The following is a 27,172-nucleotide window of genomic DNA, read 5'->3' as shown; positions in this document are numbered from 1 at the left end:
TTGACTGCCATTGCATTTATAAAACAAGCTTTAAAATTAATGTTAAAAAACGCAATCCATCATACGTTTCCAATAGAGGGCACACACAGCACTTTGGAGAATGAAAAATATTTTAAATCCGCTCTTACTAACTGATGTGAGAGAACCATTGTCAAATGATATCCAGATTCTTATAGAAATTAATAATTTCTGCTCCGCTTCCGACAAAAAGCTATCTGCTAATTTGGGAATGGATCTCTTTGGTTTGCTTCAGAATATGCAAATTTTAATTATTCAGAAAATCAGTGGGAGTTTTCCTTGCTTTTTTGCCCATGTCCCCCTGAAGTGTAAATAGTTTTCTGAGAGATGTGTGATATTTTCAAAGGGTAGACTGCAAATGGATTTTCTGTCTATATGGGACAGTGCTCAGCACAGCATTAAGAAGTGCAATTTAATCTCTGCTCAAAATTATTTGACTTTAATGGATTTCAGACAGCCACAGCATTGCTTTTTGTTTTGGTTTGTGTTCGCTTATTTTAGAGATTTAGTGAAAGAGAGCCTGTCAGCAAGCTGGAAACCTTTCTAGCACCCAGCAGGTGGGATACACAATAGCCACTGAATTTTAGTGTTTCACAAGGGCCATTTCAATCTCTCGTCTTGTTAAAAGTCCGAATGCACCCACTATTGGAACTGGTTGGACCACACGGTCAGATGACACAGAGATGATGGACAGTGGTTTTTGTCCTGAAGAGGTGACCACGCCACTGCCGCCAGTAAGGCTTGGTGCTTGGGTAACCTGGGTCTGAGGAATAACAACAATTAGGTACACAGAATGTAAGCAAGGCAGAAGCGATGCCAGGAGGCAGATAAAAGACTTTTGAAGGCTCTACAACCCTATATTCATTCTTCTTTCTTTGAAGATCCCACATCCCTACAATCTACCCAACCTGTATTTTAGAACAATCTTTGGATTCCTCTCAAACACTCATTTGATGGCATAAACTTTCTATTACTAAGTTAGGTTACTAGCCCATACTGGTAAGCAATGGCAAGCCTCATTTACTCACTCACTGCAAGCTCATGGCTGGACTGCAGCATTTAACGTAACTGGGCAGTGATGTTCAAGGACACTTACAGATATGTGGGCATAACAGGTAAGGTCTCTACAGCCTACGTTGGCTACTTTGGAAATTGATTCAGATTCAAGTTCTTGTTCTTTATCTTCAAGGCTTCCCCAGATTTCATTCTGGTAAAGGCCACATGAAATGTTCACAGCAAAGATCGTGGTTAATAACTGCTTGGGGACTGTCTCTCATGAGAAAAAAAATCCATCCTGCAGGAATCGCTTGATTGCAATCTTTGCCCCAGAAGTTCCAGCACCTCACACACCTTGCCACCTAGTGTTCCATGTTTCTTCTCTAGCAAAAGCTGAGCAAATTTGTGTTTGAATACAAAACAAATAAGGAAAAGTCCTTGTCTGTAGTACGTGCATCTTTCCCTGTCGTAGAACGTGACAAATGTTAGTTGCCTTGGTTATATCTTGATTGCATGACAGGTACTTCCCAGGAGACACCCCAACCATTTAGGCTGGGGACCAGGTCCCTTTCAGTCTTCCCTTGGCTTTCCATCTATGGAAACCGTTGCATGGAGAAGTGGCGGCATGATGTATGATTAGCTCTTAACATTGAGTCAGGATAAAATGAGTTATACCCCTGGAACTGAGAAATGAGAAGTGTTCCACTGTCCCAAAATTCAGCCATAGCTTTTATCTAATGGCTGCGCTTACAGCCATTACTTAATGCGCTGCTGGATTGTTACATCACGGTAATAAGCATCGTGTAAAAAACGGTATAGAATAACTCAGCAGCAAAAGCTTTCTGGAAATGCTGTCTGGAAAACAGCTCAGGGTATGTGTAGGATGCAACACTGCATAACTAGAAGGTGATTATTTCTGCATAGTAAATATACGCCTCATTTTTTTTTCTCATTTTCCTCATTCCTCATTCCTATCCATCCATGGTGCCAAATGTTGCGTGTTGGTTTTTATAAATAGACAAACTTTTCTTAGTAAATATACTTAACAAACGGCCTCCCTAAATAACAGACCTCGGAAGTTTCTCCTCTTTTGGGCTGGCTGTGATTAGCCGCAGTCGCGCTGGCTGTGCCTGCCTGCACTGTTTCCCAAGGGACAATCTGCCTGTTCAGCGCAGCTTAAACACAGAGCAGTAAATTGAACCTTACCCTTTCCAACCACTCCCTGTTATTCTGTTTGCCCAAGATAAGAGAGACCTGTTCTTTTAAGGATAAGCTCTTGTGTACTACTATTTAGGACCTGGTTCAGCATTCACAAGCAGCACGTCGTAAGCGGAGGTGGGCAACTCCTGCTTCCAGCTATTTATCCATGTGTCTGCATCACCCAGCTTCACCTGCTGTGAAACCACCAGAACTGCTAGGGCTGTAAAGCAGCGCAGCAAAAAAAATTAAGTTATTTTTCAACCATATCACTTTCTCAGTCTGATTCATCACGTTGTCACACAAACAGCTGAGATGGCATGACAGCAGGCAGGAAGGCCAATCGCTTCCTGGGCTGCATCAAAAGAACCATGGCCAGCAGATCCAGAGAGGTGATTCTCCCCCTCTACTCTGCTCTCGTGAGACCCCACCTGGAGTACTGTGTCCAGCTCTGGAGCCCTCAGCACAAGAAGGACATGGACCTGTTGGAGCGGGTCCAGAGGAGGGCCATGAAGAGGATCCGAGGGCTGGAGCACCTCTCCTATCAAGACAAGCTGAGAGAGTTGGGGCTGTTCAGCCTGGAGAAGAGAAGGCTCCAGGGAGACCTTATAGCAGCCTTCCAGTGCCTGAAGGAGGCCTACAGGAAAGCTGGGGAGGGGCTGTTTGCAAGGGCATGTAGCAATAGGATGAAGGGCAATGGTTTTAAACTAGAGCAGGGTAGGTTTAGATTTGGCATTAGGAAGAAGTTCTTTACAATGAGGGTGGTGAGACGCTGGAACAGGTTGCCCAGAGAGGTGGTGGAGACACCATCCCTGGAGACATTCAAGGCCAGGCTTGATGAGGCTCTGAGCAACCTGATCTAGTTGAAGATGTCCCTGCTTACTGCAGGGGGGCTGGACTAGATGACCTTTAAAGGTCCCTTCAAATCCTACACATTCTATCATTCTATGAATGCATGACCAGGAGCTGGACAGAGAAAGGGTCTGTTCACACCAACATTGTCACTGAAAAATTGTTCGCTCTTTCTACCTTTTGCTCTTATACACCCTGTGATAATTTCTTCAATTTTCCGTGAAAGCTTTGAAAGCTTCTATGCTGGTCATCTCTCAAGAAAATAGTTTATAATAAAATTCAATTAACAGATTTCATCTGCAAGTAGTCCTAAGCCCAATTCAGTTCTCACTGAATTCAAGAGGAAAGACTCTTTCAAATTTCATCTTTTTTTCTTAGTGGACTTCTCTTGCCACTAAACTTAGTGGACAGAATTCCAGAGTGCCCAGGACCTGATGCTCAGCCTCAGGAAGTATTTCACAACCATGCTGTACACACACACACACACACACACATATAGCACCTGTAGGTTCAGGGCAGCATAAAATCAGATAAATTAGATTATTCCTAAAAAGTTAATATGAACTTAGTTTATGAAGCAAACAGATTGTGTTCGGAGAATGCAAAAACTGAGTCCTGTTCTCATAGCCCACACTGTGCATTACAGCACTTTTTTTTTGTTAAAGAGTACATATCCAATATGACTTGGTAAAAAAAATAAAAGGAAAAATTCCAAGAAACCATTATTTTTTTGCTGCTTATATTTTATCAACCATAGAAGTTGATTTGATTAGTATCAGTGACACAGCAAGCAAACAGAGCACGAGACTGAGACGGGAATTTTTGATAAGGTTGTAATCACCATGTGGGCGGACTAACAAATCTTTATCAACTACATAATAACTTTAGAAAAGTAAACAAAAAACTTATAAAACACTCTCAGCACATGGGACAATAAATATTGGTAGGAAAAGTGCAAAGTAGAGTCCACACAGTTGAATGAGCTCCCCCAAAAAATTATTTACTGCTGTAGGCTAAGGACTATGCTGATAACCTGCCTGGAAATAGGGAAGGGTTGGGGGTCAGTATAATAATTCAAAATGGCTCTAAGTTGTGGATGAAATAAATAAAGGAAGAGCTGTTGTTGGTCCTAAAAAAACAAAACAAACCCCCAAACAACTCAGATGGAGTCCGACTGGCCGATATATTCCCAGGGAAGTGAGGAAAGGGCTCTGATCTGTGCTTCATTACAGCAACTCCCCTTTCATTTCATCCCCAAAACGTGCCTCCACCGACAACACAGCGTTGCTGCCCGAGTGAGTGAGGAATGTGAGATGCGGTATTGCCTGCTTACCCTCATCTGTTCCTTTTCTTCTGCTTTATCTGTGCCCGCTCTCTGCCAGCTTACACCTACTCCTTTGGTGGAACCTGAAGGGTGGATTTGGACAAAATGAAAGAGAAAGCTCGCAGTCTCCGTGAAAACCATCTGAGGTTTCTGGCAGGCAGACAGATCGAGACTGTGGATTAGGTAAGTGTGTAATCAATCAGCTGGATAGAATCAGTAATATAAAAAAAATAATCCAAAAATCCTTTTGGATCATAGCAGAAGCAGATAATATATCTTCTTCTTCATTTCTCTCTTTTGTTCTATTAAGAATGAGTGTGATTACACTTCTGATTTGGATGTGGTAATAAATATTTCTATTTGGTTTAACCTGGTTTCAGGTAAGGGTGATTTCTAGGTAACTAACTCTCTGTCCCTGCGGGTTTGGTGACATTTAAACCAGGATATGTTAGCAGTCTTTAGCTTCTCAGTATCTCGATGGTGTTACCCAGAGGGTAACAGAAGTCTCTACATAGGTATGTCATCTACATAGACCAGTCTGGCAGTGGGAAACATGGAGGTTACACGGAAGGAGAGTCTTCCAGTGAGTGTCAATAACCCGGAAAGCCTTTTAGCCCCTGGCAGAGCAATGGCAAACATAGCTTACCCCCCTGCAGTGCTCAGGGAGGCTTTGGCACTGTTTGAACCACAGCAAGCATAAGCCATACACAAGCAAAGCACCACGGACTGAATTCTTAATACAGGTATCCAACATGTTTGATCCGCAAGCACTGTAATTAAATTCTAGGGCTGCAGCACAACTGGGAATGTGCTCAGGAAAAGCTTGCAGCGTGCAGGAGTCTGCCAAACATCGTGTCTCCGAACATCTTAATTAATTGTTGGTTATGCTCTGCGATGAGATCTTGCCCAGAAGGCTTTGTATTAAAAGTGCAAACTGCTATTAGTGGGGTGCGAAGATGTTCTTGCCAAAGTAGCATTTCCAAAGAAACGAGAGCCTCGGGAGTGAACTGCCAAAGAGCACAACTCTATTGCAAATGGAAGAACATTTTGCAGCCCTAGGGCACAGTTCTTCCTATATATTGATTTGAGGAAGCCATTCCATATTTTAATTACAGAAGTAATGAAACAACACTGGGAAACCACCAGCTACATATTGGTTAAGTGTGTATTTCAATTATCAGCATTGGTTGGAACAAGAGGTAAACTAATATCTGAGTCCTTGCTACGTTGTTCTTTTGAAAAGGAAAACCTTGTGGTGGGCATTGGCTTATTTTTTGTACAGTTTGTTTGGGTTTTTTTTAGAGCAGTGCTGTTTCTCAGCACTTGGGAACAAATTAAAAATTGACGGTCTCCTTGTTCATAATTTCTAGAACTGCAGTGTCTGATTTGTGAGCCTCAGACAGGAATTGGAGAAGAGAACTTATATAAGAACATAAGAAAAGTAATTCCTGTCAGATTAAGGGTCTGTTTAGCCCAGTATCCTGCCTCTAAACCAGAGGCTGGGGCTCTCTTACCCCTGCTAGGAAAATGTCCGAGTCTCCCTGGGAGCACCAGCAGCTCTGTTGTCAGTGGCCTCAACCTTGAAACGAGGGACAAGAGCCCCTGAAACCTCTCTGAGCAGTGGCATGCTCTGACCGACTGTACCTTGCTGTATCTCTCAGCCAAGCACTTGCCTGGCTTCCCCTGGAATCCCTGTAAATGTTTTGCATCCATAGCACCTAGCCCCAAAACTGCCCCTCTCACTCTTTCCTAGGAGAATGCCCCTTAGCTTGTGTGTTGCCTCTGCTCTCCTTCGGTAGACAGCGCAGATGGGCTTGTGAGATTGATTTCAAGTGAGCTAACCTGCCCTTTCGAGAAGGTCTGTCTCCATTGCCTATAGAGGGGACCTGTAAAAATGCAAAGGAATAGGGAGGATGAGTCTGGGCCTTGGCCTCTCCATCTCCTGGCCTCAGTGCTGGGGTTCCTGAAGTCCCTGCACAGCGGCCATAAGGAAAAGTAAGTATATCTTACAATTCTGTAGGAAATTAATGACACAGAAGCAGATCACCTGTCTCCTCAATCCATTTACTATTCCTTTCCTCGGAGAAACATAAATACAGGAGAAAGGAAGACTGGCTGGAGCTCAGGCTGGTATATCTACTGTGGTAGGTAGTCCTGGCCAAGACAGGTGTCATGATTTTGGAGTCAATAGGGACATTCTCCTTGCTTCTCACCACCTGACCTGTTATATAAAAACAATTATTTTTAACAATTTCAGGCTTAGCACTTTCAGTAGCCATTCTGATGTTAAAATTTACTAGTGTATTAGGTTTTGTGTGCAGGCATTCAAAATACAAAGCTGCATCATCTTCTTGGTGGCAAAATGCCAGCGATAAGAAAAGACTTTGGTGTGTGCTTTTCTTAGATCAGTTTCATTCAATATCTCATTCAATATCACAACTGGCTGGCATTTGCATTGGGATATATTAATGCTAGGGCTAGTCCAAAAAATCTCAGATATCTGGCCCTGAAGAGGAAGGATAGTTCCTGCTTTATGGCAAAGGCAGGCTCTTGAAGAGACTCTACCAGCACTTAATGAGCAGTCTAGGTAAACACAATGTTATCACAAACTAAGAATTTTTATGGTAATACTAGTTTGTAGGCTTTGCGAACTAAATTCACCATGCTAAAATGATGGTCAAGAGAATTGCAGTCACAGCCCTTTTTTTGCGTTTGTACCAGAGATCCGTCCTGACAGGCCTTTGAACTGACCTACTAGATACAAGGTGTTAAACACGTGAGGTTTTTAACATTTCACACTAGACCTGAGCCCCCATGGAGATGTCAGTTTGGTGGGGAAATCAGCTCACTGCGTTCTGCATTTCAGCCACAGGTTCTTGTTCCTGAACGAATGCCTTAACGATTTTCTCAGTACTGCCAGCGGCATCGTGTGAGTCTAGTTCTGCACGGACCACACACCAAAGTACGCAGAGTTCACAGCCATGTGTTTTGTCACAAACGTTTGCGAGATTAGATCCTTCCCCTGTGTTCACAACCTCCTTGAAAACAATTGCCTGGCTTATGTTACTGCAGGATATTCCTTACACTTTAAGCTTGGGAGTAAAAAATGGTCTGTTTCAACTAAAATCCATAACTGGGTGGGGCAACACAGATCAAAATGGAAACCAGAGCTGGAACTAATGACCTAGAATTGTGCTAATTATATGAGCAAGGTGTGACATTTCCTAAGTGTTCAGACCTTTGCCAGGGTGTAGATATAGACAGGAGCTATTCCTAATGAGGGATGGTATCGAAAGGTCAGCTGTCAAACACGGGCAAGGATGCAGACAGGTCTAGTTCTCTGGTGCCAGCGTATTTAACAACCAAGAAGGCTGCCTCTTTGGAACAAGGAGCAAAGTTGCAGTTCGTGCAAACCTTAAGTAAGGAGTATTGAAAACCCTGGCTTGTTCCTTACATAATATTTTAATTGTATACTCTTTGGAGCAAAGTCTACATGTGTTATTATTTGTACATTGCCTCCGTGAGGACTTGTTCACCGGAAAGTTGTACGTCCTGCTCGTAGCATAAAATCATGAATCCAGTGAAGGTTGCTTCCTTTCTCTTTCAATGACTAACTGTGAGAACAAACTAGCCAGACTCCTCTCGCATAGCTCCTGTTTCATCTGTATTCTCTTGCTACCACCCCAAAACTGGCATAGAACTCAGAGCTGACACCTTTCTAAGGTAGAAAAGATACTGCTGCCTACTTTCTGTCATCCCAGATGCCCGGATTGTCTTCTCCATAGCTGAGATATTTTATAAACTGAGCTAGAGGCTTTGTTACTGCAGAAAAGTTTTTAGCAAAAGAAAAAGGATTCAGCATCACGTTTATGCAGTGTTACTCCCTCTTTCTTCACAGAATCTTATTTGGGAAAGTTGCCTCCTTTGTAAGGGTCACCTTAGAGATCCAGGAGCACAAACAATCTTCTTACACACAAATTGTCCTAATCAGTTTGAGGACGATACAAAATCACTGCTTAATAAGTTATTCACAATATTCAACTAAGCAGACATTTTCTTTTCACTAATAAATTATGCTATTTCTCATGTGAATATCCCTAAAACATGGGGTACTAAGGACCTCACTACCAGATTAGAACGATAGTATAAATAATACAATTTTCCACAGTACCAGGCAACAGCACAGTTACAGTATGGTGTGGTTAGGGTAGAATCCCATGTTGTAATTTCTTCAATGTCAAGGTGAAGATGAGCGGTTCCTGCTCTGGCCAGTCATTCCCAACCTCCATCCACAGTTTAACTCTCTTTCACTTGTGATGATTCAACTGTTTGGGGGGCCTTGCCCTAAAATGAATCAGTGAAGTGATGGGGGATTTTGATTTACTGAACCAGATGATTTCACAGATCTGCTGTAATATTTGTAACATGGGACTGCACTCTCGCAAGGCTCAAAACGTGTTCCTTCACTCCTAGTCCTTTCAGCAACCCTGCTCTTAAAATTCCTGGATTTTATAACCACCTGTCCACTCTTTAGTCCCCAGTTCTTCCCTGTGGATTGCTGACAGCCCTCTGCAGAATGCAGATTACCTGCTCACCCTTGCCCATCCAAATCAGAATGACCTTCTAACATGTAACTAGTTGCCCAGAGGTGCATGTACTTTTCTGTGAATTATTGCCTTGACTTTCAGATACTTGGCTCAAAGCTGTTTCATTATCAGCTATGTATGAACTGTATAATATGTATCCCTGCTAATCACATCTTTAATTCTTTAGTTCATTGAGGTATTCCTCAGGACTGAGCATTTCTGGAAAATACAATACAGAGCCTCAAAATCCTCATTCAGCTCTAGATTCCATCCTGCAGGAGTGATTTAAAATCCAAAATACTATTTGGAAATATTATTTTTAAATATATTTTGTATATATAAATATAACTAATCTGCCTGTCTAGCAACTCCTAGAGGTGGAAATCAATGCAAATGCAGTGAACCAAGTGGTTTTATTTTGTGTAAAACAACCTGCTACCCTTTGGAATCCCTGGCATAATTACCAGCTATCCCAGCCACAGTCACTGAAATAAGTTCACCATAAGCCAGTCTTGTGTTACAGTCTCAGTGCCAGTCTTCATTTTGCTTAGCTCGTTTAACATCTGGTCCTATTTTGCAGATTCTACATTAATTAAATCACAGGAGTCTATTCAAGAGTGACACTGCCATACAGCATCCCAGGTAAACAGTGAACACCGTTGAAAATGAGCACAAACAGCCTCTGGATTTCTGAGTGTTTCCTTAAACCTAAAATTCTCACTAGTAAAGGCAGATATACCTCTCATTTTGTCCTGGTGCAGAATGAGCTCCTGGATAATTTATACTTCATGGACTCACACAGCATCCACCCCTTCCTTACCTGCAAGGCATAGAGTGCTGCTGTGTTTCCACAACAATTCACTTCATATCACATTATCCAGGGTAACGATGACTATGTGAATGTTAAGTGAAAGCACTGTTGATCCCTTCTTACAGTGTATGCAGTCACCAATTTAAGAGGGGTAGAACAATACGAAGACTCTTTTTGTTTTTTTTTTTATTACGACTCAAGTACTCTTTGGGATATTCTGCTTGCTGCATCACTTTATCTAAAAACTAAAATACAACAGTTGTGCAGGGTGGATGGGTGAGCCACCCATGCAGACCCATAGTCTAAAAGAGGATCCGTGGCATATACCGCAGATGAGTCGCATAGTCTCCTTGCACAGAGAGCCTCTGGAGCACCCAGGATGGACGTTCACTCGGCAGACACGGTGATCAGAGTCCACGTGTCTGAGATGACGCGGATCACAGCGGAGAACAGAAAACCTACCATCTTAGTGACAGCAAAAAGCTTAATTAAAAAGCTTTAGTTAACCAAAAAGCTTAATTAGTTCACCTTTGTTAATGGTTTGTTTTGATCAAAGTAGCCTACAAAGTGCTCCCACAAGCAGTTCAGCTGGCACATCCAAAGGAAAGTTAATCCTGGCAACCTTTACTGGGCATTTTTGCAAGCAGCTGAAGCCAATGGTCCTTTATGTTGCACAGCTGTAGTTGGATGAAGCTGCATACCTGCTATCAGGATAGGCAAGGCAAAAAAAAAATAAAATAAAAAATCAGATTTTTTTCTTCTCCAGCCTCTGAGATCCCAAGTATTTGCCAGCTACTCAAGTCAAAAGGGGTGAGATCAGACTTGCTTGTTACATGTAAAACACCCAGCGTTGCACATCTGACTTCAGAAGTGCAGTTACCAGATGACAAGAAGGGGAAAAAAAAAATCACAAACTTTTTTTTTTGTTTATTTCTTTACTAAAGCAAAGCCCAGAAGGCTCTATAGTGCAAAGTCCTAATAAGAAGTCGTAACAGAATGAAATGCATCAACTTTTTATTTGGATGAAGATTCCCAGTTTAAACCTTTCTTTCTAAAACACCCACAATTTTTAAGAGAAAAAAAAAACCAAACCACATTAAAAGAGCATGGCAGTTCCCCATCTCCACACGGTAGGCGCGGTCTCTCTCTGGGCATGCCCCACCTGCCTGCCTTTAAAAGCAAGGACCGCCACTGTGCTGCAGGAGGTTTGAAGGTGGGGTTACCTAAATGGAGGACTTCTCTGGCCGAGGATTTCCAGGAGAGTGGTACTTCCCTTGCCACCAGCTGTGAGTATGTACGGCAGGAATACAAAGATAACCTGCTGGGTTGGGGCACTTGCCTAGGACGAACGGTACCCGCTAGACCTTGTATGGGGCCTATGCTGTTAGTGCTGCTCTGGGGACTTGAAGCCCCTCTGCCTTTTCTTTTGCCTGTGACTTTTGGCCTTGGGCCCTCGCTAGGCCCAGGGGATGGCAATAACTTGGTTTTTTCCTCTGAGAGGTGTGGTAGGAAGCCCAGGTGCTGACACCTGCCTGCCCATGCATCCTCCATCCACCTCCCCAGCGTCAGCCTGAGGAGTTCTGAGATCCCATCACGGCAAGGGAGAAGATTCACCCCGTGATTTCACAGCGCCCATCCTACCTCTCTTCTCTCCCTCCCTCCTCCCCCCAAAAAAGCTCAAGTACGTCCTGTCTCCTCAGAGGAGACCCCCAGCCCGGGCCCTGCCCGCCCCGCCCCGTCCCGTCCCGCCCCCCCGCGGCCACTGCTGCCGCCCGTCGGGCAGGAGGTGGCTCCGCGGCCGTGCCCCGGCCCCGGGGCTCCGCACTGGCGATGTCTCCCTTTCACCTCCGCCACGGCCGCCTCTCCCCTTCCTCCCCAGGCCGAGGCGCGGCCGCCGGACCCGCTGCCCCCCTCCCCGGCTCTGAGGTGAATAACGGCACCAAGCCCAGCCCCCGCCCCCTGCGCCGCGGGTCGGCGGGTTGCTCCGCTGCCGCCCGCCCCCGCGGGGAATCCGGTGCCGGGTCTCCGTGGGTAACCTCCGCCGTCCTCCTGAGAGCCCGCCCCGCTCCGAGGACCGGGATCGCGCTTCCCGGTCGCTGCCGCAGCGCCCGCCGATCTGGGCGCAGCCCTGCCGCCTTCCCCGCCCTGCCTCACCGCCCGTAAGCACACCCTAACCCGCGGCGTCCCTCGCCACGCGCTCGCTGGCGGTTAAACGGCTTTTTATTATTGCTCTTCCTTCAAGAAAAGGTTAACGGTGAAATGACCGAGCGCTCTCCGTAAGCCCGCGGCGGGGAGCGGTGCCCCGTGTGCGGCCTTGCCGGGCAAGGCACTGGGAGGTCAGTGGGTGCGCGGAGTCCGTCTGTCCGCCCGGCTACCGGCCCTGCGGGGGTGCCGGGGCAGCGGCAGGAGTGGGCAGGCGGCGAGGCCCGGGCGGTGGGTGCTCGCTCGGCTGCGGAGCTGGGCTCTTTCGTGGCGGAGGGTGCGCGGCACGCTGAAGGAATGCGGTAGATGCGGCGCGCCTACCGTAATACGGTAGTGGAGAACGGGGGGGGGAGCGGCCTCCGCGGCACCTCTCTGGCGGGGAAGATCCTGTCTAGTTGGCATCTCTATGGTCCCGGAAGCGGCTGCGCCGGGCGCGCCCCTCCCGCCCCGCCTCTCTATGGTGGCTTTCCGGGGGGGGAAGGGCCGCCGCCGGCGCCGGGCGCCTGCGTGAGCCGGGCCCGCCGCCCCCCCCGCCGAGGCCGCCGTCCCGGTCGCAGGCGGTGAGCGGCGCCGGCTGCCCGCGCTCGCCGCCCCGCCGGTGCGCAGGACCCCGCACCTCTCGGCCCCCCGCCGCGCCGAGGGGGCCGCGCCCGCGCCCCGCTGCGCCGCTGGCATCCCCGGGGCTCGGCGGCGGCGGCGGCAAATGGTGGGGCCGGACGATGCCGGAGCTCCGGGCAGCGCAGCCGTGCTTCCCGCGGGCCGGCAGGAGGCGGCGGCGGCGGAGGAGGAGGCGGCGGAGGAGGAGGACGGGGAGCGGGATGGGAGACGGGGCTTGAGCCGGAGGAGCGGCGGGCCGGGGCAGGAGCGGCTGCTGCAGCGGTACCTGGCGGCGCTCGGCCCCGCCGCCGCGGCGGGAGGGAAGCGCTGCCCGGAGAAACCCGCCAACGGGGCCGCCTACGCCGTGGGCCCCCGCGGGAGGATGACCAACGGGGACGTCGGCTTCCTGCTGCTGCCGCCGCCGCCGGAGGAGCCGCCACCCCCCCGGGCAGGACGGGATGAGCCGGGGCCGGAGGAGGAGGAAGCGAAACTGCAGAACGGGGGCTTCCTCCCCTGCCCGCCCGGCCCCGCGGGAACCGCCTTGGAAGAGCCGCTGAAGAGCTGCCGGCTGCGGAGCGAGGCGGAGCGGCGCGGGGGAGCGACGGCCGGCAGCGCCCCGCCGCCCCGGGGCCCGGGGGACGAGGCCGGCAGCCGGGCGCAGGCCGCCCCGGGCGTGCGGACCTGCCGGGGCCGGGCGGAGCCCCCGGCCCCCCTCGGCTTCACCGACGTGAACCTGAACTCCCGCAACACCTACGAGGTGAGCCGCCGCCGCAGCGCCCCGGAGCACCTGCCCCACGGAGGGACGGCGCCCGCCGCCCCGGCGCCGCCGCAGGAGCCGGCGGAGAGGGCCCGGCGGGCGGGCATCGCCGGCGCCGGCAGCAGCTTCGCCGAGTTCTTCACCAGGTAAAGGAGCGGGCGGCGGGGCCGGTACCGGCGCCTCCGGCAGCGCCCGGCCTTGACCCTGCGGGAGCGGGGGGTGGCACGGGGCGGGGGTGAAGGTCCGCCCGGCCAGTCCACGGCGGGCGGTGGGTTTTCTGCGAAGGTCCGTGTCTTGCTGCTGGTCAGGCGATGAGTGGTTCCAACCCCGGCGGGATCTTTTGCCGCCGAGTAAATATTGGTACAGCAGGAAAGAGGCTTTGCGGGGGGCGTGAGGGTAAGATGATAAAGATACTCTCGGTGCTACAAACTACGTGGACTTCAAACTGGAATTTGCTTCCAGTGCCAGAGCGTTTTGCTGTCCCAGTGAGCACGGTGGCACTGATTAAACCGCTTGGGGAATAAGGTGAAAATTGTTGGTATCAGAAGCTGCTTTTGGGTCATTCTGAGAATCATCATGAAAGCTGCAAAGGCTTATAAAGCTTTTGCTACCTGTTGGCAGTGTAGATGCAGTTTACTTATATCTTCTGAAGTGTGGTGTGGGAAGCTATAAGGACTAGGCTTTGTGTTCAAATTAATTGGGCGTCTGTTAAGTTTCTAGCACAAACCCAAAAACTTTAGGATGTCCACCTTCATTACCTGGGGACTCTGTAGCATGGCTCACTGTTTAATGTACCACACAGGAGATGCATCTTGACTATAATAGTTTATAGCATGCTCTGTATTACTTTTATTATGTTTGAAGAGGGGAGTTTCATTTCTAACAGTTTTTATTTTCCAAAGCCCTGGGGTTATAGTTACTGTGTGACAGTTGCCCTGATAGCACTGTGGGTCTCTTAAGTGTTTTGAGAAGACAGAATAAGATTGAACCTATTAACTGAAGAATTGATATAGAAGAGGAGAGGTTTGATCTCAAGGTAGGATCCTAAATTGAGAAACAGGCTCCTTTTGCCAACCTCCAGGAAAGGGAGAGATGGATTCCTGCCTGAGGATAAGGATAGTGGCAGTTGCAGGGTGAGTTTGGTGCCTCCACTTTGTTTCAAGGATGGGCAGAGAGATGTCCCTCTATTCCCACTAGTTCCTGTTAGTGTTCTTCCCTCCCACACCCTTTTTTTTTTTTTTTCCCCCCAGTGGTATGTGGACTGCAGCGTATTGCCTTCCCTTTGCCTCATTACTTGAATGCTTTGACCAGTGACATGGGTTCTTGTTGTGTTTTGCCCCAGAGAATGAAATTCTGGAGAATTTTCCGCATAGAAAAGACTGAACTTGGTGTTGCAGTAGTTGTTGTTGTCAATATACACTGGTGTTTGCTGTTTTCAGTGAAGCATTAGGTAATACATGGAAAAGTTTAATTGCTGCTATCCTGGCGAAAGCTATAGTGCTGATGCCTCAGTGAAAAAAAGGATTGGCCAGAGAGCCAATATCGTAGCCCAGCTGGCTGTGCCTCTTGTGCATTTGGGCTGGTGAGCAATATCGGCTTCAGAGACTACCTTCAGCTCTGCCTATACATTCATAAAAGTGCCTTAGTTACAGATGACTTCATCTGAGCAGCCAAAATGAGATCTACTAATAACCACTTTTACAGATAGATTTCTTTTAAAAACAACCCCAAACTTTTCTTCCTTGATAGATTTGTTTCTGGATACGTTAACACTAGAGTTTGTAGTTCTCAATTGCTTAGAAAGTGGTAATAAAACTTTCTTTTCATTATTTTTTTGAGTAGTTAGTTCTTGTCTTCTGAACCATTTCTGATACTTTAAAAGCTCAGACTTCTCAATTTTTTTTTTTCAAACTGCTCAGATTTAGTCAAAACTGACAGTTGCCATCGTAAGTGGATTTTTCTCCGGTTCTTAGAAAGAGAAATACCTTGGCTGTCAGTAATGAGGACTCAACTTGTATAAAAATTGTCTGGTGATTGAATGTTGGTAGCAACTTATAGCTCCTTGTGAAGCTTCTCAGCAGATGGTTGCTTGTATTTTTGAATGAGCACAGAGCCATAAATGATGTTGCTCTCCAAAGTTTGTTACACTGGTGGGTGTGTTCGATCAAATGTACTCGCTAAGAGAGCACAACTCATTTGTGTTTTGTCAGAATGTGTACCTGCTCCCACAGTATATGAGAAAAGGTACTGGATGTGCTAAACACAGGTAGTGCAGCAGTCTGGAGCATCTTCTATAGGAAGTTTTTTACTTGTAATGCTTTTTGCCTAGTTTACAAACTGTCTAAAATTTGATAGCTCTCATTGTTTTTTCTAACGGTCATAATTATATATGGAAGTTTTTTTAAAAGGTGGACACTTCCTGCTGTTCTTTAAAAACTGAGAGAAGGGAAGGGGAAAGTCCTACAGCCTTCAGTGTGAAAGCTTCATTGTTGTAATTGCCCAGTCAGACAAACTGTTCGGTCACGGCAGATCTGGGTTAGGAGGCTGCTGTTTCCATCTGCTTGTTCCCAGCTCTTCAGTTTTCAGACTGGTCTGCCTCTCAGTTCTTTGAAATCATCCATGTTAATTGTCTGTCTTTATTTCACTGAACCGGAGGAGAAACCGATGAGGTGAGGTAGGGGAAAAAGCCTGCAGCTCTGAACAGCAGCATCTTACCCAAGCTCTGTGACAGGAAGAGTGGCTGCACCCTCGAGACTGTCAGTAATAATTATTCTAAGGTCATGGGAAAGTTTACATCGAAGATTAAAGCTTTTTTTTTTTCTCCAGGTAAGTATTAGGTGTAATATTCGGCCCTGAGATCTTAAGTTGTATTTATGACAAATTATTAAGCCTGTCAAATCAATGCTAACAACTTCTAACTGAAAAATAATTGGTTTTGCTGTCTTTTTGTTCTACCTCTTTGTTTCTCTCAGCATGTGAAGTGGGATGCCTCAGGTAAATCAGAGGTATGTGGAGCAGAGTGCTGTGGCAAGGAAAACTGTGTGACTATGGTCACTTGTTTCCCCTGTGCTACTGTTATGGTCAGACCATTAAGTGGCTTCTTGAAAGTCACCTGTCACTGCTTCGTACTCCTATGTATGACTCAAACACAGTCATATGTAGGCACTGCTCTTACAGCTTGTGGTCTTACGTAGCAGCTTACAAGTGCAAAGCTCTGTTCTTGAGTTATTGGATCACTTTTGGGTAGCTCCAGTGGATTGCTACTGGGTACAGAATGGTTCAGTGAGCAGGAATGTTGCATGGACAGTAGAATTAAAGCTGCGATGATTACCTTGACTGAATTAGACTTTATTCCCCAAAGCAGCACATACAGAGCAGAACAGTAACCCAAAAAGGGCAAGCAGCAGTGAGTATTCTAGGGCTGAGATAAAGCCACAGTGGTTCTGAACCTCTTTTAAAGATGAATTATACTTCATAGTTCTACCTGTGTACATACATATATCTTCTCAGCTTGTGTAGATACTGTCCCTTTCTGAATTACGTATTTAATAGGCAAATTTAGGTATCTGGTAGTTGTCAAAAGTTTCTCATTCCTGGATTCAAAGCTTACTGTTGACAACAGCAGCAATACTTACTTTGCTGTGGTAAAGCACCATTTTCCAAAGTACTTGTTTTCCAGACTTCATCTAACAAGTTTTTCTGATAAAATTGCAAAGAGCTTAATTCATAACTGCCCCTTCTTGTAGGTCTTTGGGATGTGCTGTGAGCAATAGGTGTAAGGGGTTGTAAACGTATATGGTAGGTGGCACACATGTGCTTAGAACAACTGTCTTTAGTCTCATCCTTCCTTCCTCACCCAGAACAGTTGTGCTTATTGTTTTGAAAAATCTTCACTCGGGGAGATGACGGAAGGTTGAAGGGAGTCAGTGTATGTGGAACAAAGAACTGAGAAATCACTGAAGCCCACATCTTTTTCTTCATCTTTGTAAACACAGTTCTGTGGTTTAGTAAGTAGGAAGTTCTTCAAAAGCTGCTAATCTTCTTGCTCCTACAAATGTCCTTGACAGAGGCTGTGGAGGGTTGCAAAGAGGTTCATTTCCCTGAGTATTGTTACTGGTGTACGTAGTAATGTCTCTAGATCTGTAGTTTATATTTCAATTTATCACTGAGTAGCACTTGAAGCTCTTTGAGCTATATAGGCATATACCTAGCCTGCAGTTGTGTCTTGTCAATGTTTAATACCAGAATTGATCTTTCTTTTCGTATGCAGAGCTTTTCTGTTTCATATGTCAGCATGAAACTTCAGGGGCTGTACTGTGCATCTATGGGGAAGAATTCTGTGGGGTTTGGGTCAAAAATGAGAGTCAAGTGGGGAATGAGCTGTCCTACTTGCTACAGATGTTCTAAACCTTCTATTTGTGTAAAGATGAAAACCAGATTGATGGGGGCACTTCACAATGCTTAATTTATATTCCTGTATTGCCTGTGCCTGTATCTTAGTTCTTGCTGACATCCTGAAAGACTTGTGTGTTTGATTTTGGGGTTGGTTTTTCCCTGTCTGGATAAGGGGGTGGGGAAGGTACAGAGTGCTTCTAACAAACAGATCAAGGAAATTTACTGACAATATATCGGAAAGATAACTGGAGAGAAGAGCTAAAGGAGTACAGTAAGGCTTCCCCCACAGAAATTGTGAGGGCACCCTTCTGTCTTTGTTGGTCTAGTTTTTTGCTTTCTCTAAGCAAACTTGTAACCTAAGTGAACAAGCGAATACTTATAATTGATTTGCATTAAAGCTGGCTGGAGAAAGTAGGCAAGAGCACCTGGACCCAAACCTGTGACTAACTTCAAAAAGTATTCTTTTTTCCCCGAGTTAGAGACTTAATTAACTTGGCATAATTGGGAAAAAGCGTTCATATAATCAAAATGAGGAGCTTCTCTGTAGATTCTTCATTCACTGTTTGCTAAGAATGGTTTGTTTTTTGAAGTTGTGTTGACGTGTTTGCCAGTTTCTGTCTTTCAGTCACATGAATAACAAATATAATGACAACTTAAGTAAGGGTAATCTCCAAAGTAAAACAAACTGTAGCAAACTTTGAAGATGAATGCTCAGTGCTCTTTTTCTTTTTTTCCAGCTCCCGACTTTTTAATAACTGTACATGGAAAATTTTACCCAAATTATATAAACTTTTTATTCATTAAAAGGTCAGGGAAATAACTCTGCACATCTAAAGTTTCTCTTGCAAGAGCGGATCCTACTGGAGAAAATTAAATCTATATGGTGGCAGCCTTGTTTTTATTAGTGAACCAGTTCCCAGCAGCTCACAAAAATGAGGCAGTCCTCAAGGTCTATGAGTTGAAAATGCCTGCTTGAGAAAGTTTCACTCCCAGGCCTCGTGATATATAGGTTTTAGAGTTTTGTGTTTCTGAAAAGCACTAGCAATGGCTGTTTCACCATAAGTATGTAAGATGCTGTGCATCCATGCGAGCCTTTTGGCTAGGATGTCTGTTGAGTAGCAAACCAAAATTAACTTTCAGGCGCACAAGCGGAAGAAATCACGTACTGATTTAACTCTAGGTAGGTATCAGATTGCTATATTACTCTAACTTCTGTCTGCAGCCCATCTTCCCCCCAAAAGCTGACTAAATAGATGTCACTTCTAAGACTTTAGAGCCATATGTGTAATCTTCATCAATTTAAACTACCCAAAGTAGTATTAGCAGTTTCTCTGCTCTCCCTGGTAGACAGTGTAATGTTCTATGTTGGTACAGATATTTGCACTGGGAGTCTTATAAAATCTAATAGGATTTTTCCTGAAGTAAATTCTCCTTAAACTAATGCTGTATTTTTGGGGTGGTGGTGGTGTGTCGTTTGTTTGGTTGGTTGGGTTTTTTTTCAAGCCAGACAGCTGAAATTGCTGTTTAGTGTGCAACAAACTGTTGGAGTCATAGCTTGTTTTGCTAAGGAGTGTTTTAGAAAGGCATTTGAACTTAACCAGAAAGTATCTTCTCCCCCCTTTCATTTTGCAGAATGCCTTTTTCATTCCTTGGTCTCTTCTGCTTATTTTGTGTCGCAGAATTTCTTACAGACTCAATATAGTAGTGTGGCAAAGTGAATGGGACTTCCCTTCTGAATAGGCTATGACTAAAAGGAGAATGTTGTACATGGAAAACAACAACCAAAGGAGATTGCTTTAATCACAGCTGGCCTCTAAGAAAATGATAGTTCTATGCTTTTGCTCTTTTGGCTGTTCAATTATTCATTAGGCTATTTTGTCTTGATTGTTTAAGAATAAAAAAGGAGTTTAAGGATTTTGGTCACATTTCATTCACATGGATGCAAAAATTGTTATTCCTCTCTTCAGTTTCTGGGAACTGCTGAGATGTTTATGATATGAAGCCTGTCCTTTTTTATCCCTTATTGGTCTTGTTTGCTGTTCAGCTGGGAAGGGACTAGGTTTGCCAGACTGGGTGGTAGGCACTGCTTTAAGCTTCTCAGCCTGCACTGTGCTTCTCAGCCTTTTTATTATTGCTTTCTAAGGACGTGAAGCTTAGGCAGGTACTGCCTGATCTCTCTAATACTGCAGCCTGCTAACCTCTCTGAGAGGACTCGACTGTACAAATCCTACAGGTTTTTGAATGAAGGCTGATCATAAGGAGAGCCTGCAAAAGAGAGACTGCTAATTTGGCTCTGTATTTGCAGAAACCAGTCAGCTGTGCAAACTGCTTCCAGAGCATATTGCTTCTGGCCCGGCATTGGGGTAGTGGTGTGAGGTGGATGGATGTTGTGTGGGTGAACTTATGACTTCAATTAGTAGAAAACTAGTTTCGATGGTCACAGATGAGTTTATTCTTCCAGAGCTTCTGACAGCCAAACACTCAGACTGGTGTTCCTGCAAATTCCTTTCCTCCTGACTGAAAATAAAACCTGTGGCCTATGGGAGGAAGCTCTTTGCAGTTTTTCTCCATCCTTCTGCAAGGTGCTCCTTTATTAAGAAGAAATCATGTTAAATTTCCCTTGTTATATTGGGGACTTTTATTAAATGTGCTCTCAAGTCAGTGAGAGAGTCTCTTGATCAGGTAGTAAAATAAAAGCTGCCTTTGTTGGCTTCCCTTGCCTAGGGCAGTTCTGTTGATCTAAACAAACTTCCTGAAGGCCAGCTATAGGCAAACTAGGTGATTGTCTAAAAGTAAAGGAGAAAAGGCACCAGAGATAGAGAGAGCAGCAGAACAGCTATAGCCCTTCTGCTGGAGCCACAGAAACCCAGGCTTGCTGCTGCTGCCTCTGTTGCTTCGGTCTGGTTTGATGTGCTGAGGAAGATGCTATGGGAAAAGGGTGACTGTACTTCACACATCTTACTAGTGCCCCAAGAGCAGCAGAGTTGTTGATACCAGCTTCTCTGCTTTCTGTAGCAGGGGAAGCTTGGCCCTGGCCACATCACAGCTCAGTCCTGTCTGTATTGCTCCAGTTGCCTAATGCATCCATTAATGTAGGTTCTTGTCTGTCTCGCTGCTGGGCAATAATGAAGCTGTTTGTATGCTGGATGCCAGCGTGCTTTAAAAAAACCAAACAAACCATGAACTACCAAAGGTATTTGCTGTGAAGTGGGAAGCAGTGAAGATTCCAGAGCACAAAGTATCTCTGCTTTAGGCAGCTGAGGGAGCTGGGGTGGTTCAGCCTGGAGAAAAGGAGGCTGAGGGGAGACATTATTGCTCTCTACAACTACCTGAAAGGTGGTTGTAGTGAGGTGGGAGTCGGTCTCTTCTCCCGAGTAACAAGCGATAGGATAAGAGGAAATGGCCTCAAGTTGTGCCAGGGGAGGTTTAGATTGAATATTAAGAAAAATTTCTTCTGAAAGGGTTATCAGGCATTGGAATGGGCTGCCCAGTGCAGAGGTTGGAGGTGTTCTAAACACCTGGAGGTGTTTAGAAGACGTGTAGATGTAGCACTGAGGGACATGGTTTAGTGGTGGACTTGACAGTGTTGGGTTTACAGTTGGACCCAATGATCTTAAAGGTATTTTCCAACCTAAATGATTCTATGATTCTAGCTTTTTGTTCCTATAAACTTCAGGTGTTTTGCAAGTTGCTTGCTGTTCCTCAAATTCTGTAAGCAGCTGAGTGGTAGACTGGGGAATTTCTTCCTTGCTTTGTAAAACACAAAGCCATCAGGCAAAACTGAAAGGAATCAGGCTTTTACGTATTAATATCAGCTGTCTAATATCAAAAATGGATTCTTGCATTTTGTAGTATTTCTGCAATTTATCACTGAGGCAGTGATATAAAATATATTGTGAACCACAGCAGAAACCTGATACAGTGAGCGTCTACAAAAATAGTACAGTAGTACTTTGTAGTACTACATTACACAATCAAGTAGTCGACAGGCACTCTGTCTGGGAGCAGAAGGGAAAAATATTCAATGAAGTTTAAGCAGGCTGGTCAGAGTACTATGCATTGCCAACCCTTGGGACAGTCTTCAAAATAAAACTGTGTCTTGTGTTTGAATTTACAGTTCACTGACTTATAGGCTGTCTAAGGCTGAAAATCTTTCTCACGTACTTGAAACACGAAAACATACCTGGTCTTGAAAACGTACCTGGTATAGGAACATTTGGACTATAGGTATGGTGACTGCCCTGATAAAGCTGGTGACTTTTGCCTTAACTGGAAGTGAGTTACTACTTGAACAGTTTTTGGTAGTTTGCTTAATTAGGTTGTACTTCCTTGAGATATCTTGGTGAGCTGATTGAAGAACTCGCTGTTGTCAGGAAACAAAGGGAATGTCTCTTCCCTGCTTCTGGTATTTATTTGATCCTCTGTGAGCTGCTGTAGCTCATTAAGCTGGGGAGGGGAAAAATGTGGATGGTTTTCTGCAGGATTAGTGACTTGCAAGGTATGGAAAGTCTCGGAATTGCAGCAGAAGGGAGTGTAGGACAGTACTGGTGCAAGGAAAAGAAACGGGCTTCCCCTTAGTGGAGCTGAAACAGCTTGACCATTATGTGTGTGGCGGGGAGGAACAGGTCTTACTCTTCTGGCGTTGTTTAGTTTGGAGTATGTTGCTGGTTAACCAGCTGTGGCTTTGCTGGAGTAGATATTCCTGGCCATGCAAGAAATAGCAGAACATCTGTAGTCAACTGGTAGAAATTGTTCACTTCTTGCAGCTCTGATCTAGGATTTCGGTTTAGATTCTGTGGGCAAGTGACACTTGGTTATTATTACAGAAAATTGACCATAGTGTTTGGCATACTGTCAAAATATCTGCTGAACTACCTGATTAAATATGAAGATGATAGAATAGTTTGGCATAGAGCTCTGTTTTGCTAGTTTGCTCTGAAAAGTAAAGGTGAGACCACACTGATTATCTTCCTTTACTCTTTTTGTACTTGAGCATTCTGAAAATCACCTTACATACGTGTCTGTCTGTTTACATACGGTTCAGAATGCTTGAGCCTGTTCGTAAAGCTGGCCTGTGCACCAGCTTTTTGTTAAGCGTATAACGTGGACTGGTAAAGTACTGTTTGCCAGTAAGTGTTCTGTGATATATTGCTAAACACTTTCAACTCTTAAAACTTCCCAAATGTGTGTGTACCTGTAGTAAAACTGTTTTGCCAGCAGTTTGTAAAGCCACTTTGGGACTGGTATCAACTAGGAGCTTGAGCAATAGGCTTGATCTAGTTTAGTCTCTTCAGCGCAGTTCCATAATAATTCTGTTAATCTTTGTATCCTCTCTAAGAGGCCAGAAACCTCCTCCTTCCCTAGCCCTCGCTCCTTAGCAGCTACTCCTTGACAGTCCATTAGATTTCAGATATACCTAATTGTAGCTGAGGCTTTAGTAGACCAGTAGTATTCATGGAAATGTCAGTTTCATTAAAAAAAAATAAAATACTGCAAGCTTGGTCTTGCTGAAAGTGTGTGTTCTAGTTTCATTATATTAATTTTCTGGGGGGAGGAGGGGGAAACCAAAAACTTGCTTGTATAGCACTGAAGGCTGTAGTTTTAGAAATGCAAACATTGAAGTTCCTTTGGAGAGGGTGGTTTGGGATACTCTTCGGGTTGTTTTGGTGTGGAGAGAAAGAAGAGATCTTTGTACTGCTAAAATGTGCTGAAACTAGAAAGATCCTGTAATAGAGCTGTGTTTGGGGGTAATTTAAAGAGAAGCTGGTGTCCAACTTCTTGTGGCCAGGTGGTGGAAGATGTGAACTGTAGAATCAGTTGGGCCACCTCTCCCCCAATATAGAGTAGAACGTGGAACTTCTGCTCAGAGCAATTGTATAAATGTATTGAATCAAAATGGGATGATGTTATTCTCAGTTTTTGAAACTAGAAATATAGACTGTGTAAAAAAATTATTAGTCCCTTGTTCTAAATCTCCGTGTTAAGAATTTTAAACTAAACATAAAAACAGTTGCATGTAAACTTACAAACTAAGGTTGAAATGTGAGAGTAAAGGATGAGTTGAAAAGTGCATTTGTAAAGTAGGGGGTATTTGTTCTTGATATTTTTACATTCATATCCCTTTTCTAGCCATAACTAATAATGTGAGATGACATTTCTGAGCATGTGAAAGTGAGCAAATGGCTCCTGGACAATGTCATATAGTTCAAATCTAAAATAAAGGGGATATCCTATCCATTGGTCTGAGAAATAATTACTGTGTGCACTCTGAACATACATTGTAGCTTTTTGGACACACTTTATCAATTCCTACAAATAGTGTACTGTATGTAAACAGTTTAAAATGTAGAAACAGAATCCTACTTTTCTTGCCTAGCAAGCTTTGTAAGTGGCTAACTAAAAGGTTTTATTTCCTTTTAATGATTCATTATTTATGCTTAGAGTTGTTATGTTTGTTTCTGTATGTAAATTATTGAAAAGTCTTGTTTAAAGCAGAGCTAATTATATATAATCAAGCAATGTTTTTCTGCTGTTATTTCCGAGTTGTTGCACGTAAGACCTTAACAGAATGGACAAGACTTGAGCACAAAGAAAAATTCTGTTGTGTTCTTAAGCAGCTTTTGAGTTTTACACATGGTAAAGACATGCCAATGTGAATGTAATAATTCTTGTTCTGTACTCAGTTATAGTCTTGAAAGGAATATGGAATTGCAGGCTTGCGGAGGTCTTCAGTGAAGACTGTTCTGGAAGTATGGTTTTAAGTCAAAACGATTCATTTTAATGCTATACCAGTAAAAATTCCTGGGACATACCTCTTCTAACTCCTCACTGATACAGCTCCCTGGATAAAGATTATTAGGTACACAAGTAATTTTCTTACCAGTTTGTCTCTCAGCTAATTCAAATTTCATCAAATGTCAAACATAGACCTATTTGGTATGCCTAGGAAACTTACTTAAAAATTAGCCTAGGGATGGAGCAAGAACAGCCTGTATGCATGAGCAGAACTCTAACCTTTCTGGAGATGCAAAATCAATTGTATGTAATACATACACAGTTTTTAATGAGTTTTGTTACTTCACATTCCTTTTACAAATTCTGAGGTTTTATTGGAATCAGTGGGTTTTTAATGTTCTATAGTTATTGCAGAGAAATGAAACTTCCAGGATTTCTAATTGCATTTTTATAATTATATTTAAAACAAACAGTAAACCTAGACTGTTCTTTGTCCAACTCAGTGCTCATTTGTAACATTAATTCCATGCTGGATTCCCTCTCCTGGCCTTTGTGATTCCTGGTCGAAAAGTTATATAGGATAGAATGAGGATGCTCTTGATGTGATGCTGATTCCTTCCTGTTGGTGTCTCGCTTCCCTGGATTTAACATGAGGCAGTTGTCTTATGCCATGTCTAATAATATGTACTAGATGCTTAATAAAAAGGAAAATGTAATCAACCCTCACTTCCTTTGTCAGTTCTTGTGGCTTTCAAAGCTTGTTTTCTCAGCTCTTCCCTGTTATCAGCTCTTGAAAGGTGGATGCAATGAGAAGAAATGTTTGTTGATTGAAAATGACAGTAAACCAGATGGTTGTGTGTATAAAGTAGAAGTCACAAAAATGTTTTAACAGTAAGTTGGGGTTTTTTATAAAAAAAAAAAGTAATTTTTGGTACTCTAACTTAAAAGGTCACTTGTTGGAACTATTTTATTTGTAGATCAGTGAGTAAATATTTTGAGCAAGGTCAAAGCTACCTTGCAAGTGAAAAAAATTAGGGAATAGTAGTCTACCTTTCAGCATCAAGCTTTAAACACAGTATTCATTTATTTCTAAGATAACTCTGAATTCTGAATACTTTATTTGGAAAAAATTGTTTCATTGGTGCCATGCTTCAGGTTCTGCAAGGATTGCTTTCCAAGGATGCTCACAGTTTTTCGTTGCCTAATATTGTGCAGCATTTTGAATTAGATTTATCTGCATATTAAAGTGAACTGTAAGGAAGCGTGCTTGGTTGCTTAGGTTTAACGGTAATGATGATTCCGTGTTTTATCCTCTCTTCTGAGACCGTATCCTTGTGTCAGTAGCTGATACCACTTGATTTTTGCTGGTTTTTTTGTAGTGCAGGATTAACAAATTGGAGAAAGGTAGGCTGGTTTTAATATGCTTCACACTGATATGCTCATCTTAAATGGCTCAGGTGTAAGATCCAACCTTCTGCACTTGCAGTTTGTATATAGATACCTAAAAGCAGCAGAACAGGTGAAGCTTGGGTCTGAAGGTGTTGTAATGACTTGATTCTCTAACACCTACTAAGAAGTAGAATGATGCTGCAACCTCGCCTTCCATGCGGAGGAGGCAAATCCCTATTAGGACACCTGTCTGCTTTGGCTGACTAATTAACTCTGAGTGTGCTATGCCTTTTAAAAATCTGACTGAAACTGCATTGCTAGCCTCACTGGCTGAACTGTTAGGATGACTTTCTAGGCAGTCACACTAAAAGTACTTTAACAACTCAGGGTGAACTGTATGCACCAGGACTGCATTTTAGCTTGCCATCTCGCAACTTAGTTGCATTTCACAGATTTCTAAATTACTATTTTCTTTTTCCTTTGGGGTTCTGGCACAATTCATCCTCCTGCTTCTCTGCCAGGTTAGAACAGCTGTGCTATCCGTGGAGTCCCTTTAGTCCTGTAGCATTGAAAGCTGGGGCTGGTGCTTCACAAGTGGCGTTGAATGTATGTGTGGGTTTAAAGGCTACAGGTTACAGTTTTATGGAGGGAGTGGAGAGGCGAGTTAGGAAGTATATCTTGTTTTAAAGCTAAGGGCAGATACAGGCTTGTGAATGCTGTTTCCAAGTGTTATTGTTAAGAATGCTGCACTTGGGTGAGTTTTAGGGAAAATGGGAAGTAAATGAAGCTGATTGTGTCCAATAATGCAGTACTATATCTCAACAACGTCAGAGCTCTGAATCATCAGAGATAATTCTTCTGGCATGTTCCTTTGAGGCTCAAAGTTAAGATTGGAAACCCAAGGATGTGCATTTGGAGTGGGAAGGAAAGCAACTTCAGGCTTTACTGGGATGAACAAAGCAGCGAAATACGTATAGCCTGTTGTGATTGGCACACAGTGGAGTTGTAGAAAGGGAAGGTCAGTATGTGGGATTTTTTTTTTTTTGAAAGAACTGTACCAAAATTACATCTATCTTGAAACTAGATTTGAGTTTGATGTTTTTGGTCAAAGAGCAGACTATCACAAGACTGGTCTTGTAGAGAGGTGGATCAGTTTTACCTAGAGGCAGAGTGCAGGAGTTGTATCTAGCCTGGTGCCTTTGCTGCCCGCTGATGTTCATGGTTGCTGCTATTCAAAGCACTTCAGCTTCCTTTGAGTGACTATTGTGCAAATACGGCAGCCCAGTTTCCAGTCTGATGTTGGATGAAATTTG

At 44.3% G+C, this 27,172-nt stretch overlaps 1 protein-coding gene and 1 long non-coding RNA gene across 4 annotated transcripts in view; both read left to right on the top strand.

Moving 5' to 3' along the window:
* The window catches only part of LOC134516861 (uncharacterized), a 33,857-nt gene extending 24,008 nt beyond the window's left edge, over positions 1-9,849 (top strand). The window contains exons 2-3 of the long non-coding RNA XR_010071472.1: positions 4,446-4,570; positions 9,554-9,849. This is a non-coding gene — a long non-coding RNA (uncharacterized LOC134516861). The remainder of the gene's footprint in view (positions 1-4,445; positions 4,571-9,553) is intronic.
* Positions 9,850-11,594: 1,745 nt separating this feature from the next.
* TBC1D12 (TBC1 domain family member 12) overlaps positions 11,595-27,172 on the top strand; it is a 48,887-nt gene continuing 33,309 nt past the window's right edge. For 2 of the 3 annotated variants that reach the window (XM_063338507.1, XM_063338506.1), the window contains exon 1: positions 12,133-13,486. In XM_063338507.1, the coding sequence (XP_063194577.1) occupies positions 12,690-13,486 (797 nt within the window). In that variant the 5' untranslated portion in view covers positions 12,133-12,689. Of the gene's footprint in view, positions 11,944-12,132; positions 13,487-27,172 lie in introns of those variants that run through there. The other variant, XM_063338508.1, reaches the window with a different exon arrangement.

This window comes from Chroicocephalus ridibundus, chromosome 6, assembly GCF_963924245.1.
Source record: "Chroicocephalus ridibundus chromosome 6, bChrRid1.1, whole genome shotgun sequence".
Lineage (NCBI taxonomy): Eukaryota > Metazoa > Chordata > Aves > Charadriiformes > Laridae > Chroicocephalus > Chroicocephalus ridibundus.
Note: the sequence above shows the minus strand (reverse complement) of the source record. Positions and strands in the feature narration are given on the sequence as shown.